Source organism: Gekko japonicus, unplaced genomic scaffold (genome assembly GCF_001447785.1).
Source record: "Gekko japonicus isolate JY-2015 unplaced genomic scaffold, Gekko_japonicus_V1.1 scaffold74, whole genome shotgun sequence".
NCBI classification, from domain to species: domain Eukaryota; kingdom Metazoa; phylum Chordata; class Lepidosauria; order Squamata; family Gekkonidae; genus Gekko; species Gekko japonicus.
The window spans coordinates 15,578-33,128 of NW_015167059.1; the positions used below are offsets into that span (position 1 = coordinate 15,578).

The 17,551-nt window shown below is 42.3% G+C and overlaps 1 protein-coding gene across 1 annotated transcript in view; it reads right to left on the reverse strand.

Moving 5' to 3' along the window:
• Window positions 1–17,551, reverse strand: part of LOC107111518 (chromosome unknown open reading frame, human C15orf41) — a gene marked incomplete at its 3' end in the record, with an annotated part of 72,668 nt that overhangs the window by 8,154 nt on the left and 46,963 nt on the right. The window contains exons 2-3 of the mRNA XM_015412491.1: window positions 9,341–9,386; window positions 8,461–8,525 (exon numbers count right to left, since the gene is read on the reverse strand). Coding sequence (XP_015267977.1) covers window positions 8,461–8,525; window positions 9,341–9,386 — 111 coding nt within the window. The remainder of the gene's footprint in view (window positions 1–8,460; window positions 8,526–9,340; window positions 9,387–17,551) is intronic.

Genomic DNA, 17,551 nt, shown 5'->3' on the forward strand with positions numbered 1-17,551 from the left:
GCTGTTAAAGTGCTGCACTCAATTTGCCAGCAAATTTGGAAAACACAGCAGTGGCCACAGGATTGGAAAAGGTCAGTATACATTCCAATCCCAAAGAAGGGCAATGCCAAGGAATGTTCAAACTATTGCACAATTGCACTCATATCACATGCTAGCAAGGTCATGCTCAAGATCCTACAAGCTAGGTTTCAGTAGTACGTGGATAAAGAACTGCCAGAAATATAAGCTGGGTTTCAAAGAGATAGAGGAACTAGAGATCAAATTGCCAACATTTGCTGGATTATGGAGAAAGCAAGGGAGTACCAGAAAAACATCTCCTTCTGCTTCATTGACTACACTAAAACCTTTGATTGTGTGGATCACAAAAAACTATGGCAAGTCTTTAAAGAGATGGGAGTACCAGACCACCTCACAAGTCTTTAGAGAAACCTGTATAAGGGTTAAGAAGCGACAGTTAGAACCGGATATGGAACAACTGATTGGTTTAGCATAGGAAAAGGAGTATGACAAGGATGTATATTGTCACCTTGCTTATTTAATTTATATGCAGAGTACATCATACAAAATGCCAGCCTGGATGAATCACAAACCAGAATTAAGATTGCCAGGAAAAACATCAACAACCTCCAATATACAGATGATACCACTCTAATGGCAGAAAGTGAAGAGGATCTAAAGAGCCTCTTGCTCAGGATGAAAGAAGAGAGCACAAAAGTTGGCTTGAAACTCAACATCAAAAAAACCTAAGATCATAGCATCCGCCCCTGTAATGATCTGTGCAGGACTGAGAGCAGGGCCTAGTGCAGCCTGGTCCCAGGAGAGACCTGCATGGCAGTGAAAGCAGGCAGCCTACAGTCCCCATAAGGCTTAGCAACAGGCTATAGCCAATCAGAGAGGGAGATTCTGTGAGGAGACTGTTATACACTGTGAGGAGAGTCGGTCTTAGCCGTTAACAGGGTGTTCTTTCAGTCTCTCTCTGCGGCCTGGACTGTGGGGACAGGCTGGTCTGGGAGAGAGGAAGATCTCCACTGAGCTCAGGTGAGTACTAGGTAGCGTGGCCTGGAAGTAGAAACACGTAGCTGCATTATATTATGTTTATTTTTCCTATCACACTGTTATATCCTTTTTAAGCACCTTGCCTTGTCTTGCTTTCCCTGCCCCAGTGTTGTTTTTAATAAACCCTTTTTGTTTAATTATTTTCCCTGCCTGGGTCAATCATGCCTGTGTGTTCTTGGCTGTAAAAGAAGCTTTTTGTATGTGCTTGAGAGGGTACCCTGGGCCTTCTCAACAGGGAGCATAAAGGCGGAGACCCCCTGGGGTCATGACAGGCCCCATCACTCCTTGGGAAATAGAAGGGGAAGTCATTGAAGCAGTGACAAACTTCTCATTCCTGGGATCCAAGATCACTTCAGACAGTGACTGCAGCCAAGAAATTAAAAGATGCCTGCTCCTTGGGAGGAAAGCGATTGCAAACCTAGACAGCATAATAAAAAGTAGAGACATCATCCTGCCAACAAAAGTGTGTATGGTCAAAGCAATGGTATTCCCAGTAGTAATGTATGGCTGTGAGAGTTGGACTATAAGGAAGGCCGAGCGCTGAAGAATAGATTCTTTTGAATTATGGTGCTGGAGAAGACTCTTTAGAGTCCCTTGGACTGCAAGATCAAATCAGTCAATCCTAAAAGAAATCAACCCTGACTGTCCCCTGGAAGGACAGATACTGAAGCCACCAAATGAGAAGGGAGCACTCACTGGAGAAGACCCTGATGCTGAGAAAGACTGAAGGAAAAGGAAGAAGGGGACAACAAAGGATGAGATGGTTAGACTGTGTTATCGATGCAATGAACATGAAATTAAGCAAACTCCAGAGCATGACGGAAGACAGGAGGGCCTGGCGTGATGTGGTCCATGGGGTCACGAAGAGTTGGACTCGACTATGTGACTGAACAACAACAACAACAAAGAAAGCAGTATATCATAAGAACATAAGAGACGCCAATGTTGGATCAGGCCAAAGGCCCATCCAGTCCAACACTCTGTCACACAGTGGCCAAAAATACCAGGTGCTATCAGGAGGTCCATCAATGGGGCCAGGACATTACAAGCCCTCCCACTGTTGGCCCCCCCCCCAAGCCCAAGAAGACGGAGCATCACTTGCCCCAGAGCCCCTATCTATATCCCCTAATCATTTATCCAAGCAAGTTTGCAAAACTATTTTATATAGTGCAACCCTATTACCCATGCAGAAAAGCACTCTTGAATTACAGTATTGATCATATTTATATCAAGGCATGTATGGACATTTAAAACGTGTCACTGACAGCAGACATGGGAGCTAGTCCTTAGATTATATATATTAGATTATATATATATATTACAAACAGCTTTGAATCTTCTTCAGCAGAATGTTGTACCATGCCAATGCTGTACAGCTTTGTGACTTCAATTGCAACAAACTAGATAAGTATGGTTTCTTTTTTTAAAAAAAATTAATGGACAGGAGCACCACATACAGCGATTAGAGTGCACCACTAGGGCATGGAAAACCACCTTTGAATCCCCACTCTGCCACAGTACCTTGGTCAGTGATACTGGGCCAGATACTCTCTTTCAGTATAACCTACCTCACGGGATCATTGTGAGGATAATGTGGAGAAGGGGGACAGCCATGTTGTAAGCAGTTTTGGGTCTCCATTGGGGAGAAAAGTAAAGTAGAAATAAAATATAGAGAATGATCAAAGGCACTGTTGGATTTTCATTAGTTGTTTTGTTTCACATATTCTAATAATATGAACACCAGCTGCCCTGGATGTTCCTCAAGATTTAAAAAAAGCACAATAAATAAAATAAAAATATACTCCTGGGAGGAAGAAGTATGGACTGTGGCGCTATCTGAAAGTGAATAATTTTTCCTTGACTATTCATATAAAAGCTGTTGTGGTCTTAAAGATTCTTAGAGTTGTATTTTCCATTGTCAACTCGATAGCAATTCTGAAAAGTTTAGTGTGACTTGTTAGTTTGATCTGAAAACAATGGCCAAATCCAGCAAAGATGATTCACGTACAAAGCTTGATGTAGCTGTCCATTGGAATACACATTCTGTTCTCCAAAGTCCATGGCTTGAATCCAGATGAGTATTTATGTGGGTGGAAGATGCAAAGTGTGTCTTTTCCTCCTCTTCTATCCTGCTGCAACTCTAAATGCTCCCTAAAATGTCATTCCTGAGGGTCACATTTTAGACGGGGAGGGCACATTTTAGACTGCAATGAGAAGTGTCAGGTGAGAAAGTTGCGCTGCATGGATGGAAATCCTTCTGCCCTTGGAAACATCCACTTATTGGGTCCACTTAGGGATGCCCATCTCCATCTAGAGCTATCATTCACATGAAACAATATATAGTCATTGCTGAATCAGGGCAAAGAGGACACAAAATGGTACACTTATTATTCTTTCAAATATATTCTGAAATAAATAACATTTACAAACTTGACTGGCTACAATCACTAAAATCCTCACATAGTTGAATGGATAATTATAAAATCAATTATTCCATTGCTGAACTAGTCTCACTGGGGACCCAAAATACCTTCACTGTTGTATGATTTTACTCTGAACTAATTATTAACCTGTTCTTCTCAATAATGCACCACATTCTTGCCAACCCTGTCTAGAGCGCAGGTCAGTATGTGACCTAAAAGGCTTGAATCAAAGAGGAAAGACCCGACCTTTTATTTGTTAGAGCTATGAAATTACAGTAGATCTTGAAAACAAAGCTAGAGCCCTCCACAGATGAAAAAAGAACAAACGGAAATCAGCCCTCTTGGATAAGAATTGTGCTCATTTAGTTTTTTGTGTGTGTTGCTTTATTTTGTTAATTTAGGTGAATTAGGTGACTTTAGCCCAACGAAAACATATCCTCTTAATTTCAGTGTCATGAATTACAATGACATAAATCTTCCATTTTCCTTACTGAAACCTCAATAAAAGGCATATATTCAATACATGAAGATCACTTGGGGAAGACTATTTAATGAATCCTGAATAACAGATGACACAGTACATATTTTTATTATCAAGAACCAAGCTATTCAAAATGACCATAATCAGATGATCTGCCAGCTCATTACACTTTTGAAAACTTTCCAGAAATTTCAACGAATCCAAAATATGATGGTCAGACTATTGTTGTAGGCTTAAAGTGCTGGTTCTTACATTTAGCATCCTATATAGCTTTGGACTAGGGGCAGGATGACCTCCTCCCTTACCATCCAAATTTCAAAAAGATTGGATTGGGGGTCCAATTCTATGGACCCCAGAAGGAGGTGCCCCTATCCTCCACTGTTTCCAAGGAGGGGAAAAATGCCTTGTGGGCTGAAGCAGTAATCCCTGTGCTGCCTGTTAAAATTTTGTGTGCCAGCACCCCCTAGCGCAGCTTAGATGGAACAATGCTCTGGACAGGTGCAATATAAATTTTCAAACTAAATAATAATGCAAACCCAGTTAACTGTGGTTTATTTTCCTTTGCCTTGGTTATGCATTGTAAAGTGGGTCTGCATACCATGGTTTGTGTTTACAATGGTCAAATTTTACATCTGCACTTAAACAAGTCATGGTTAAGGAACTTCATCCACTTCTCATGGCTTTCTACTTGCAAGGATAGCTTACTAGTGTCTCCTTGTATGTGTCATCAGGGGGTATTTCTCACTTTGAATTCAATGGGCTTATAAAGGTGTAACTCTATTTAGAATTACACTGTAAATCACAGTGCAATGTATGCTTGGGATCTTAATCAGGTTTAAGGGAACAAAGAAAAATTCGTGCTATTGACCTACTATTCCTTCACAGTGCATATAATGTAAACCAGCAACATGTGAAGTTGGTGTGAAAAACTCTGCTATGTGGCTATCCTACTGTGAGTAGCATTGCTTGAGGGCCTCAGTGGTGCCGGATGAATAAGGGCAGAAGAATGGAGGGAGGGGGGAGTTTGTTCTACATGTAAATGAGGAAGATAATTCATACAAACAAATATCAGGTTACAAACGTCACAGACCAGACCCCTGCTCCTCACAATCATGTGAATTCCCAGTTTTCCCAGTTCAACTGGATCACAAAAGACAAAGGTCTCATAATCCAATGTAGTGGAAAGAGCTTCAGCCCATGGATTCTGTAGAGTGTGTCTGTGTGAATGCAAGTGCAGGTGGCTAGGCTACATGACACATGTGTCTTAAATCCAGTACAGTAAACCCTAACATATAATGGGCATGACCACCTTGCATTAAGATGGGTAGTCGTGTTAGTCTGTCTACAGCACCAGAAAAGAACAAGAGTCCAGTAGCACCTTAAAGACTAACAAAATATGTGGCAGGGTATGAGCTTTTATGAGTCACTGCTGACTTCTCATACCCTGCCACATATTTTGTTAGTCTTTAAGGCGCTACTGGACTCTTGCTCTTTTTTACACCTTGCATTGAATTCTATAGGTATTATGGAGTTAGCAGTCAGTGCCATAATGGCATCCAAAGACAACAAAACCATAGACAACATTGAAAAGAACTGGGAATGTGAATAGAAGTGGACAACAAAGCCACAGATTTGTAATGTGAATGTAATATTCCTTACTACTAAACAATAGGGCTCAGTGTCTGAAATAATTATCAAAGTGATTTGGGTCGTCACTGTGCGTGTTTTTGTTTCTTTGTCATTTTTCAAGTTTTTGAAAAAGTTGAAACGTTTTCATTTTGTAGAAAAAGAGGTGCAGGAGCTCATTAGCATAAGTTATTTGCATAGAACACACCCCCTGACGTCACCGGAAGTGTGTCAGAAGGCAGCACCCACCACTCAGGCTCCACTGGACTGTTTTGGATTGCTAGCTATTGGGGGGGGGACGCGCAGATCTCCCTTCACAGAGGAGGGGGAGTTTGTACCTGAAGGTGGGCCGGGGGGGGTCTTTGCAACTTAGCTGGCTGCTTCTTGGTCCTCGTGGCCCAACTGAGGGCTGCTGGGAGCAGGGGGCGGGGCTTGTTGCATATGCCCACCTCTTGGGCTCCTTACTGCCGGAGCTCTGCTCCTGTGCGCTCCTGCAGGAAATGACCCCTGATATGGGTTTGTCTCTCTACTGGAGTTTGGAGGGAAAGGTATTGTGTCCCTGGGAGGGAGCCGTAGGAGAGAGGAGAGTTCAGAGGGAAAAGAGAAGGTTCTGAGAAGAAAAAAGGAGACAAAATCCGTCTGAGGGCAGAGAACAGAGTGACCTGAGAAGAATCCTCAAGACAACTGCAGCCTCTGGAGATCTGCAAGAACAAAAGAAGCTTGAACAGCACCACCACAGAGAGCCATGAAATGGCTAAAAATGTGGAAGATACGTTATACAGCACACTAAGGACCACAGAATGAATCTAGATGAGTCAACTTTGCTAGGCAATGAATCTTTGCTTCTTGCTTACATGCACTTTATAAAAAGATGAAAGGCTGGCCCAAGAGTTGTTATTTGCAAGGCAACTAAGAACAGATACTTAAGGGGAGTCAATATTTTCTGTTGTTGAGCAGTTCTTCAAAAGCAAGGAAATTGCATTTACTAACATACTTGCTTGTGCAACTGATGGAGCACCATCAATGACTGGTCACTACTGTAGGCGTGTTACTTACTTGAAAAAGAACAGTGCCAAATGTCTTTACCATTTACTGTGTCATTCATTGCTAACATATGGTTGCCTGCTCAAGTCTGTATGCACTGTCTTTACTGCAGTGAATATTAATGCCCATGCTTGCAATGTTTGAGAACGATGAAGATTTTGTCTACTGCTTCATACTGAATTCATTGGCAACTATGTGAGACACTTTCACGACCTTCAACACTGTTGTGGATTCTTTTTTAAAACAAAATTTTCACTGGAATTGGAATGTGCAATGAATTGTTATTGTTTTGAATTTTATTGTTATTGTCTTCCTCATTGAGTTGTGCAAACCACTATTCTGATTAATGCTTTTTGTAGGGTAAGGTGGTGGTTTATGGAACCAAGAGGATGAAGGCCCAAAAAAGTTTGAGAACCACTGATCTACATGAAGTAAATACATAAATACATAGAATGAAGCATTACAAATTGATCATTGTTTTATATTGTATTATATAATTTAGGGGGCAGGAATATCTTTTTTCACTATTAATGCAACTCCAGGAGAATAACTCCCTACTGATTAACTCTGTTCAATTCTTCTGTGAAATATGTTTGCTACCTGGTAACAGCAAAACATGAGAATCAATAAAGATTATCACCATAAAGAAAAGATTATCATCATAAAGTAGCTATTTCAATAAGTTGTATGGTAAACATATTGGTTGGTTGGTCTTATAAGTTGGTGGGTGGTTTTATCACTTGGCATATGTGCTTCATAACAGATAGATGTATGTTTAATAGAGAAGAAGAAGAGATTGGATTTATACCCCGCCCTTCACTTGGAGTCTCAGGGCGGCTTACAAACTCCTTTCCCTTCCCCTCCCCACAACAGACACCCTGTGAGGTGGGTGGGGCTGAGAGAACTCTGACACAAACTGCTCTTTTTCAAGGACAGCTGTGCCAGAGTTTGTGACTGACCCAAGGTCACATCAGCAGGTGCAAGTGGAGGAGTGGAGATTCAAACCCGGTTCTCCCAGATTAGAGTCCGCACACTTAACCACTGCACCAAACTGGCTCTCCAGTTTGGTGTAGTTTGGTGTAATACAATCAGCTTGCCTCATATTGTTAAAATTCTGTGGTTTACTTTTGTTAGGATTGATGGTCACAAATATCAGCCACCTATAATCACAGGTATAATCTCATTTGCCATGCAGGCTGTGCAGATGTCAATCTGTACAGTAAGGTTTTAATTGCACATCTCTACCAGATACCACTATGCCCCAATTATGCTGCTGGGATATCTAGGTCAATATAGCTACAGATAACCTATAACAAATTCTAATTACAATTTATTAACTCCAGATGTACATAATCATGTAACAATTTTATGAAATGACATATTAAAGGTTTATGCCTTCTTTAAAGGTTTTTTTTTAACATCATTTCTTCTAAAACAGTCATGGACCAAAATGTACAAACTATGTTGTGAAGCCCTTATGCATAGAAGTTTTCATATACATACTGTCTAAAATGCAAAATATGCTATCTTCAATTAAGGGTCACTCAGTGTGGCTAATATATAAATTTCACCAGTAATATCCTCATAGCCCATGCAATTCCTAACATCTCCTTTTTAAAAAAAAGAAATATGGAAAACTGCCACAGACTGGGGCCACAATTCAAAATAGAAAATAAGAAAACAAATTTGTTGGTTTGAGAACGACTGCATTGTGCATAGAAATTGTAACTCTGTGGAGATAAGCATCATTAGAATGTGAGATATGCAGAAAATGAGATAGTATGGATTAAAATCAGCATTCCACTAGATAGTGAAGTAGGTAAATCATACCTTTGATAATAAGCATCAGTCGCCTCTGGACTATGATGTTTGGCATGTGTTTTTTTGATTTGTTTCTGAAAAACAACAAAATAATTTATAACAAATCAAACAGAAATCCAACACAACATTATGACTACTGGAGAAAACCCTCAAAACCTACCAAGAAATTATTTTTCATTAAAGCATGGAATGAAACATCTTCTGACTGTACTGCAACACGCCATATATGTAAACGGCACTAAGGTCATAGTAATTGAATCTAAATAAGTTTGCTAAGGGTTGCAGAGGGCAGAAAAAACTTGTACTTTCCCCTCAACCTTTATATTAATTTTCCCTCAAATCAATTCCATCCAAGTCCCCTGCACTCTGGTTTTACAATTCAATTGGCATTTTTAACCAGGAAGAACATTGCTTAAAAACAACTTATTTGAAAACTACAAAAAGTAATTCCATTGAGACTTGCCACTTGACTGACACCTGTCATCTCATGATAAATGACTCCATTTTCTGCCTCTCTTGCCTTCTGCCATTCCGGCAATGGTCATTTATCATCATCTCTGTCAGCCATGGAAAGCAGCACTGACAGTGCAAGTCAGCAAACATTTAGCACATGGAACCACGCAACACAGGGAAATTATTATTGTCAGAATAATAATGGTTTAGCATAATTTATTACAGGTCCACCAAATAAGCAAAGGCTAGATGTTATTAGACAGATGGATGGGTAGGCTTGGCAGCCATCCACTGAGACTCAGGCGGTGCTTGATGTGGAAAGGGGAACATCCTCCAAACCAATCAGAAAGCTGGCAGTTCAATTACAAAGAAATAAAGGGACATTCATCATTCAATTAGGCACCTGTCAACCCTCACAAAGGAGAAAACTTCTAACCTGGTACTCCTGGGAGAAGATGCTCAGCAGAGTGGACTGCGATTGACTGGAACAAATAAAAGAAGGACAAAGTTAATTACTGGAGTGCACTGCAAAGAAACAAAAGAGAAAGGAGCTTCAAAGGTAGGCCTGCTGCCCTGTAATCTAACAGAACATGAAAACAAGTGTGGAAAAGTTGTTCCAGATGAACACCTCAGACAAAGGCTTCCTACTGCTAGGTCAAGGAGAGAGTGAGAAAAAGAGTTTATGAGGAAGGGAGGGGCAGGGAGAAATGTAGCATGACTTTCAAAGGAAACTGGCATTTTGGTTTGGTGATTCCCTTCCAGCTTCGGAACCCAAAAAGTGATATCAGTAGCATGTGCCAAAGTTGGGAGATGGTGCAAAATGAGGAAAATAAAGCAGATTTCCATTAATAATTGATGGAGCTAAGTTCCATTAGCTGTTGGAAACATACCGATTGTTCATCGGCAACATATTGAAATTCATTTTGTTAGCAGCAAGGGAACCTCTTCAGTAGCTGTCTCGGATTCAAGGGAGAAACTTAGCTCTTTGTCAGAAATAGCATATGGGATCACTGTAACATTCCCACTAAAACTGATGTGCTTTGAAAACAGAAACTTTCACAGCAGGAAGCTGAGATCCCCTGGAGTCGGTCATTTCCAAAGACTGCCATAAGCTTCATTCATTTAAAGCTCCACTCAATGTCAAACACCTGGCAATGAAGCAACCTGGAAAGCATTCTCCTCAAGAGAGAATTTTTCTCTCTGCATAGTTAACATTTAGAAACAGGACAAGATTCCCACCCCCAACGAAACAAAAGGCAATCAATACCATAGTGCGACTGTTTTCAATTGTCCTCTGTGGATCTTTCTACTTCATCACATCTTGAACACAATTAATTACTTCTCATATATTTGCAGATGCAAGTTGAACAAATTAGTTTCGATAAACTGACTGTATAGTATACAAAGTACAATGAACAATTAACCTTTTTTTTACTTCACAAATACAGCATCTCAGCCTTAGAATTAATATTTCCAATGTCCAGAATCTGCACAAAGACAGCATTCCTCCATCACAACTAGAGTTGTGAACTTCAGGTTGAAAAATTCCTGGTAATAAAACCAGAATATATTCTATTAAAATTTGAGCTGCACATTAATTCAGACTGAGGATTCAGTTCTGCATGAACAATGTATGCAAAGTGGCATGAGAATCCAGTCCAAACTAGTCAGTAGAATCCTCCCCATCCTAACAGGCGTCTTCACTGCACCACCATTACAATACTGGGCATCCAAAACTGTGCCAGACTTGACTGTATTTTCAAAATTGGGTTAATTTATGACTCTATAAGCATCAACCAGGTTTTTCTTCAAGAGGATAGGTCCAAGTTTTATTTTTACAGTTCCAGTTTATGATATGGATGATGCTGTGATTTCATTGTATACTTCCATTGCTTTGTTTTCCTCTTTATTCTGTTATCACCATGAGTCTCAGTAAGAAAGGTGGTGAGAAATAAGCTAAATAAATTAATTTAATTGATAAGTCATTTGTTGTCTTAATGACTCTATCGCAAACCATCTGGGATATTTTTAAGCAGAAAGAGTAAGGTATATTTGAAATAAAACTGTTTTTTCTGAGACTAACCTGCATATAGGGGCTCACCCAAGTCAAGTACAAGGTCAAGTAATGTATATTTAAAGGGATGATACCTATATCTCCCAGTGCAATATTTGCAAAGTATTATTCATAGTAACAACACACACACACACGGGATGGGGTATATCTTCCCCATGTGGGTCGAAAAATCCTCATTGGGTTTCCCTCAGGTTTGCTGAAAAATCCAAAATGACAACAGTGATGCCTATGCATGGGTAGACATTACAAAAAATACCAGCTTTCAGGTGGCATTTTGGATTGCCACAACAACCCAAAATGACAGCTGGTATGATATGACTGCCACTAGGAGGTATGGGGGGGGGGAAGTGGGAGCCAGATATAGGAGAGGGAAAGAAACAGAGATTGCAAAACTGAGAGAGTGGGTGAGAGAGAATGTGGTGGCTGAATGGGAAAACCAAGAAAGGAATCAGAAACGGGTGGGAGGGAAGGAGAGAAGCAAAGAAGAGCCAGATGGGTGACTACAAGGGAAACAGTTTCCAAAAGCTGGCAGGGGGGCTGCGGAACGTAACACTAGATGGGAAAATGCAGGAGCCACAGTAATTGTGGGGACTGTAGGATAAAGGTAGGAAAAATGGGAGCCACGAAGGAGAGAAAGAAGAGTCTGAGTGAGGTGGGAGAATGTAATTTTCTTTCCTTTGCAAGTCCTTGGAGTTTCTCATTTCTCATACAGAAATTTGAACTGAGGCTGGAAATCACAGTGACAGAACTTAAGACTTGCTACATAAACTCACAGGTTTTATACTCTTGCACCAGAACATTTCACCTCAGTGATGACAACTGAGTCAGTGTTACAACATGTTTGTTATGCTGCTATGAATTTTGGACTAATACAAAATGTTGTAAGACATAAAGAGAAACAAATATGGTGCCTAAAAGAGTTTTCTTTTGTTTTTAGAAGGCTTCTATTTTGTTTTCCACATCTTTCCACATTCTTTCCATTTGCTTACAGAGAATCCATAATACTATTACTTCTCTGGTGGTCACACTGAGAATTGCATCAATACAGGGTCTGAACACATCTAGCTGATCAGAGTCCATCTTTGTACAAATCTTTTCTTTATACTTCTGCACAGTGGGTTTAGCTTCACCTTGACTGTCATTCAACCAGGTGGTAAGACTTATTAAAATGATTACAGCACACAATACTATTTCTTCATAGAAAAAAGGGGATTGGTGAGTACTATTTGCATTACACCATTAGAAAACTAAGAAATGAATTTATCTATATACTATCAGCCACTCATGGCCCCCATCTGCAAATAGTTAAGTCCATGGACCACGTTGAGGCTAAACAGATTTTTCAGCAAACTTGGGGCACTGCTTGATTACTGCAATTTGTTCAATGCAGGCTTACCCTTGAGATTGACCCGGAAATTACAGCTGGTGCAAAATGCGGCTATGTGCCTGCTGACGTTGATGCCTGTGCAGGCTCACATTCGGCATGCGCTCCACCAATTGCATTGGTTACCTGTTGAGTTCTGCATTCACTTCAAGGTGTTGGTAATAACCTTCAAAGCCTTAAAACGGCCTGGGACCAACATTATCTGAGGGACTGCCTCTTCCCGTAAACACGTCAAAGAGCCTTACATTCTGTGGATCAATATCTCCTGGTGGTCCGTGGTCCAAAGGACATCCATCTTGCCTCAACCAGGGCCAGGGCTTTTTCTGAAAACCAGAGCTGTTCCACCAGGCCTTTGGGTGACACAGCAGGCATCCAACTCAGTTGGCCTCCCTGCTTTAATTCCCAACCCACTGAAAGCACCCATTGATTCCATCTTGTAGCCCCAACAGGTTTATATGAAATTCTTGCTACCTGTGCAATTTTGTCTACTGTTTTAATTATTTTAATGTGATTTTATTGTAATGAGTCTTGAATTCGTATTTTTGTGATCCACCGAGCCCGTTTGGGGAGGGCAGAATTAAAATCTCTAACATACACACACACACACACACACACACACATACACACACACACAATGTGTTGGCACTTTCCAGCTCTCCCACTGGCTGTGCTGTGGGCTCCATCAGCCATTGGTCCATCAACCACCACTCAAGAGTACTTGCGTGCCATTGCCTGGGGGCTAGGTCCGCTCCTCTCCCCAGCCCACTGCCAGCCTGGCCACGTCCCTATCAGAATAAATGGCTGTCTCTCCTGATGAAGACACTTCTCCTGCAGCTGGCTGGCTACTGAGGTGGGCCACCAGCCATTCTCTCCTCCTCCTCCTGTGGGGCTAACGTTTCCTTCAGTGGCTGTTGCTAGGCAACCAAACTTGGTACTGTCAGTAAAAAGGCAAAGGCAGGAGGCCCATTCCAGGCCTTCTTTGGCCTTTGTGAGGGACTCATTGGGTCAGTCCTGACTAGGATTGGGTTGCCAGATCCAGGTTGGGAAATTCTTGGATATATTGTGGTGGACTCTATGGAAGCCAGAGTTTGGGGAGGGGAGAGAATGCCATAGAGTCCACCCTACAAAGCAGTTATTTTCTCCAGGGGGAGAGAGATCTGTTGTCTGGAGTTCAGTTGTGAAGGAGGTTGGCTACCGTAGGCTTGGAAGCGCTCTCTGGGTGACCTCATGACACCTGACTGGCAAGACAACTAGACCTGGCTGCTTGCTCCTGTTCACCAGCAGCAGCCCCCCTAAGTCAGGTCTGCCAAACCCAGGTTCTTGCTGTGGAAGTTGAGTGGGAGATTTCAGACCAGTCACAGACTTCCAGCCTAACCTACCTTACAGGGTGGTTGTGCTGATAAAAAGGGGGAGAGGAGACTGATGTGAGCTGCTTTGGTCCCCACTGCAGAGAAAGACTGTACTTTTTCTCCTGTGGAGCCATTGCTGCCAATCTCCAAGTGAGGGCTGGAGATTACTCAGAATTAAAACTACTGTCCATATAGTAGAGATCAGTTCCCCTGGAGAAAACGGATGCTTTATAGGGTGAGTCTGTGTCATTATACCCTGCTGACGTTGTTTCCCTCCTGCTTGGTCCCCACTGCAGAGAAAAAACTGTACTTTTCCAAGGTAGGGGCTACAGTTATGGGGAGGGGAGAGATGGAAAGCTGAAGTCAGAGGGGCAGATAACTGTACACTAATGGTTGGCTGGGAAGGAGATAGGGTTGCCACCTCCAGGTATGTGTAGTGGTTAAGTGTGCGGACTCGAATCTGGGAGAACTGGGTTTGATTCCCCAATCCTCCACTGGCACCTGGCTGGATGACCTTGGGCAAGCCATAGCTCTGATAAGAGCTGTTCTTGAAAAAGAGCAGTTTCTGTCCGAGCTCTCTCAGCCCCACCTACCTCACAGGGTGTCTCTTGTGGGGAGGGGAAAGGAAAGGAGTTTGTAAGCCGCTCTGAGACACCTTTGGGTAGTGAAGGATGGGGTATAAATCCAATCTCTTCTTCTTCTTCAGGTTGGGAAATTCCTGGATATTTGAGGGTTGGAGCCTGGAGAGTGTGAGGTTTGAGGAGGGGTGAATCCTCAGACAGGAACAATGCCATAGTCAATTCCTCCTGGGGAACCAGTGTTGCCAATCTCCAGGGGAAGGATGGAGATCACTCAGAATTACAACTGCTCTTCAGAAGACAGAGATTAGTTTTCCTTGAAAAAACGGCAAGCTCTGTGTCATTATACCCTGCTGAGGTCACCATAGCAAATTGATGCTGAGTGCCCCAGGCCAGGGCACCCACCAAGAGCCTCTTTCTAGAGCTCATTGTATTTATTTCCACAACGGGCTACATTCCTAGTAAATAAATAAGTGTGTGGTGGCGACAGCAGCGTCCCTTTCCTCCTTCACTCCTCCACTCATTTCCAAGGCCAGGACATCTTTCCCCTCAGAGCAGCATGCACAAGACAGCTCAGTTGCTTCCCAATCCACATGCCGGTCCTCCTGCTCCTCTCTCCCCTGTCGGCCCTGTCTATTCATCAGGAAACCACTGCTTCATGCCACTGCTCTCACCAACCCCTCTCCCAGCGCTTGTTTGAAAAAACACAAAGCCAGTTGGCTTTACTCCCCCATGAAGTAGCTTCACCAATCCTCACTGAGCTGTCATCAGAGGAGGCAGGAAAGGAAAAAACACCACGCCTCCTCTTTCTCTGCCACCATTCCCCACACTATTTTACCTCAGCCTCTCAGCCCCTCCCCTAGCCATTTCCTTTCTATTTCTTGACAGCTTTGACCACACACACCTCACTATAAGAGCCTCCTTCCCCCCGCAGCCTCCTGCTTTCTTTCTCTCACACAATGTGACGGACTGCACTTTTTAAGAGGCTTAGAAGTGCTGTATCACTTCACAGAGCCCGAGAGCCTTGAATGATAGGCTACTCTAGACAATCTGATTGGTTGGCATCAGCTGAACAAAAAAAAGTCTTGAGAGAGCTGGATGCTAAGGAAAAGTCGGTCAGATTCCTGCCTTTACTGTGAAAAGACATGTACTGAGATCATCTACGAATAGCCCTGCCCCTCCAAGAAAAGGGTTTAGTGCTGACAGAGTCAGATTTTTACCGTGACTGAGTGCAGTCTGAATTCAGCATTAGCTGAGAACAGTTTGAACACAGACAGGAGTACTGGGGGAGAGTTTGGGAAAGAAGTGGGAACCATTCAGGCCAAAGGAAAGGGGATAGATCTTCTAGAGAAATACAATTTCCTACCCAGTCAAACGAGGAGAGTTATCTCTGAGGAGGACAGAGATCCCTGTTCTGGTGTGATTAGGAACTGCCTGTAGAGTCAGTCAAACATTCAGAGTACTGGTGTTCCGAAGAGAAGGGGTTTGAGTACTGGGAAGACGGTGCCAGACTTCTGGACACAAAAAAAGAGTCAGCAATTATACAAATAAGGTGCCACTAGACTCTAACTTTGTACAAATAATGTGTGTTAGAGTGTTTGGGGAAACACTGGAACAAAAGCCTCTCAACATAAATATCTAAGTTACTGTGAATAATTTAAGAATCTCTCATTAGCCTGATATATAAGAACAAAAGTTTTTGCTTGTAATACCTTTACCTCAGTAATTTCAACCCCTGATTTCACCAGACCTTTCCTTTTGATGTTAAAACAAAACCTTTTGCTATTTTTGAATTTTAAAAGCATCTCAAGTGCTATTTGTTAAGTTCAAGGTTGTCAAGTTAAAGGGCGTTCCTGTTCCTTCCCTCAGATTCCTGAGCTCAGCAAACAGCCAAAATATACCTTACTGACAGGGTGAGACAGACAAGGTTTCGTCAAGGGAAGAATAAACATGTTACCAGTTGCCTCTGAGGGAGGGAAGTGGATGAGGTCCATCATACACCAGTTACTCGCAGTCCGGATAAGAGCCCTGGACAGGGCTGTATGTTTGACAAACCTGCCTTATTTGTTTCTAGAGACAATTCAATGTTTCTAGAGACAATTCAAAAGTTCAACGATTGTAGTCAGCTTTATACTAGCATACAGTTTCTGACTTCGTTAAGATTTTCTTCAGTTTAGATTAGCTTAAAGTCTATTATTGTTGATTTAAAACCGCTTTTCAGGTTTTGTTGGGAGGGAGGGGGAGTCTTGAGTTCCCCCTCAATCCATGCTTTGTTTGTAGGTGCTTCTAATTTCTCCCAAGGCTCATGTATGCTTTGTAACACTTGAACATTGCTTAACGAACGTTTTGGAGCCTTGGGTGTCTGTTAGAAGCATTTTTTAAACTTTTGATCATGTCCGCTTGCTCTGGCACTCGTCTCTAGTTGCCATATTGGCTCTGCGGTGACGAGACCTTACAGGGAAAAGGTGAACCTCAATTCCTTGGCCGTCACCTTGGAAGAGGCTCTCCTCAGCTCCCCTGGCTAGGGGTCTGCTACGAAGACCCCAGGAGGGTCTGGGACCATCTCGGACCCTTCCCGTTAGCCAAGTCTCGGCGCATCTCCATCAGAGATAGACGGGATGCATCCGAACACCGAAACGCTGAAACCGGAAGACTCATTTTCTTTTTGTTCATTGTTGCTTTTTAGTAACTTTGGCTATATTTTTTTCTGAAACAAGAAATGTTGGGGGATCTATGTATTTTTGGTCCTTTTTAACAGTTTTGTATGTGGATAGATAGATAGATAGATAGATAGATAGATAGATAGATAGATAGATAGATAGATAGATAGATAGATGGATGATAGATAGATAGATAGATGGATGATAGATGGATGATAGATGGATGATAGATGGATGATAGATTGATAGATAAGATATCCTTATTCTATTAGGAAGAGGTTTTTTCTCTGTGTGGATACTTATTTCCACCAACAGGGGGCTCACTCTCCCCCAACAGCTTTTCCTACACAGTCAGTAGACTTTATGGGTTTGTAGAAAAATCCAAAAACAAAAAAAATCCCTTCAGGGATGGCTGAATTCCCCCCAAAACCTTTTGAAATGGCCTCTGCGGGGATCTGCTTCAGGCATCAACTGTGAGAGATTAGAATGTTCAGGGGGGGGGGCTTCTAACTGGGTCTGTCAGTAAAAGGGTCGGGGAAGGGCCCTTTCCAGGCCTCTTTTGGCCTTTCAGGGAGGGAGGGAGGGAGGGAGCCTTGGGGCCA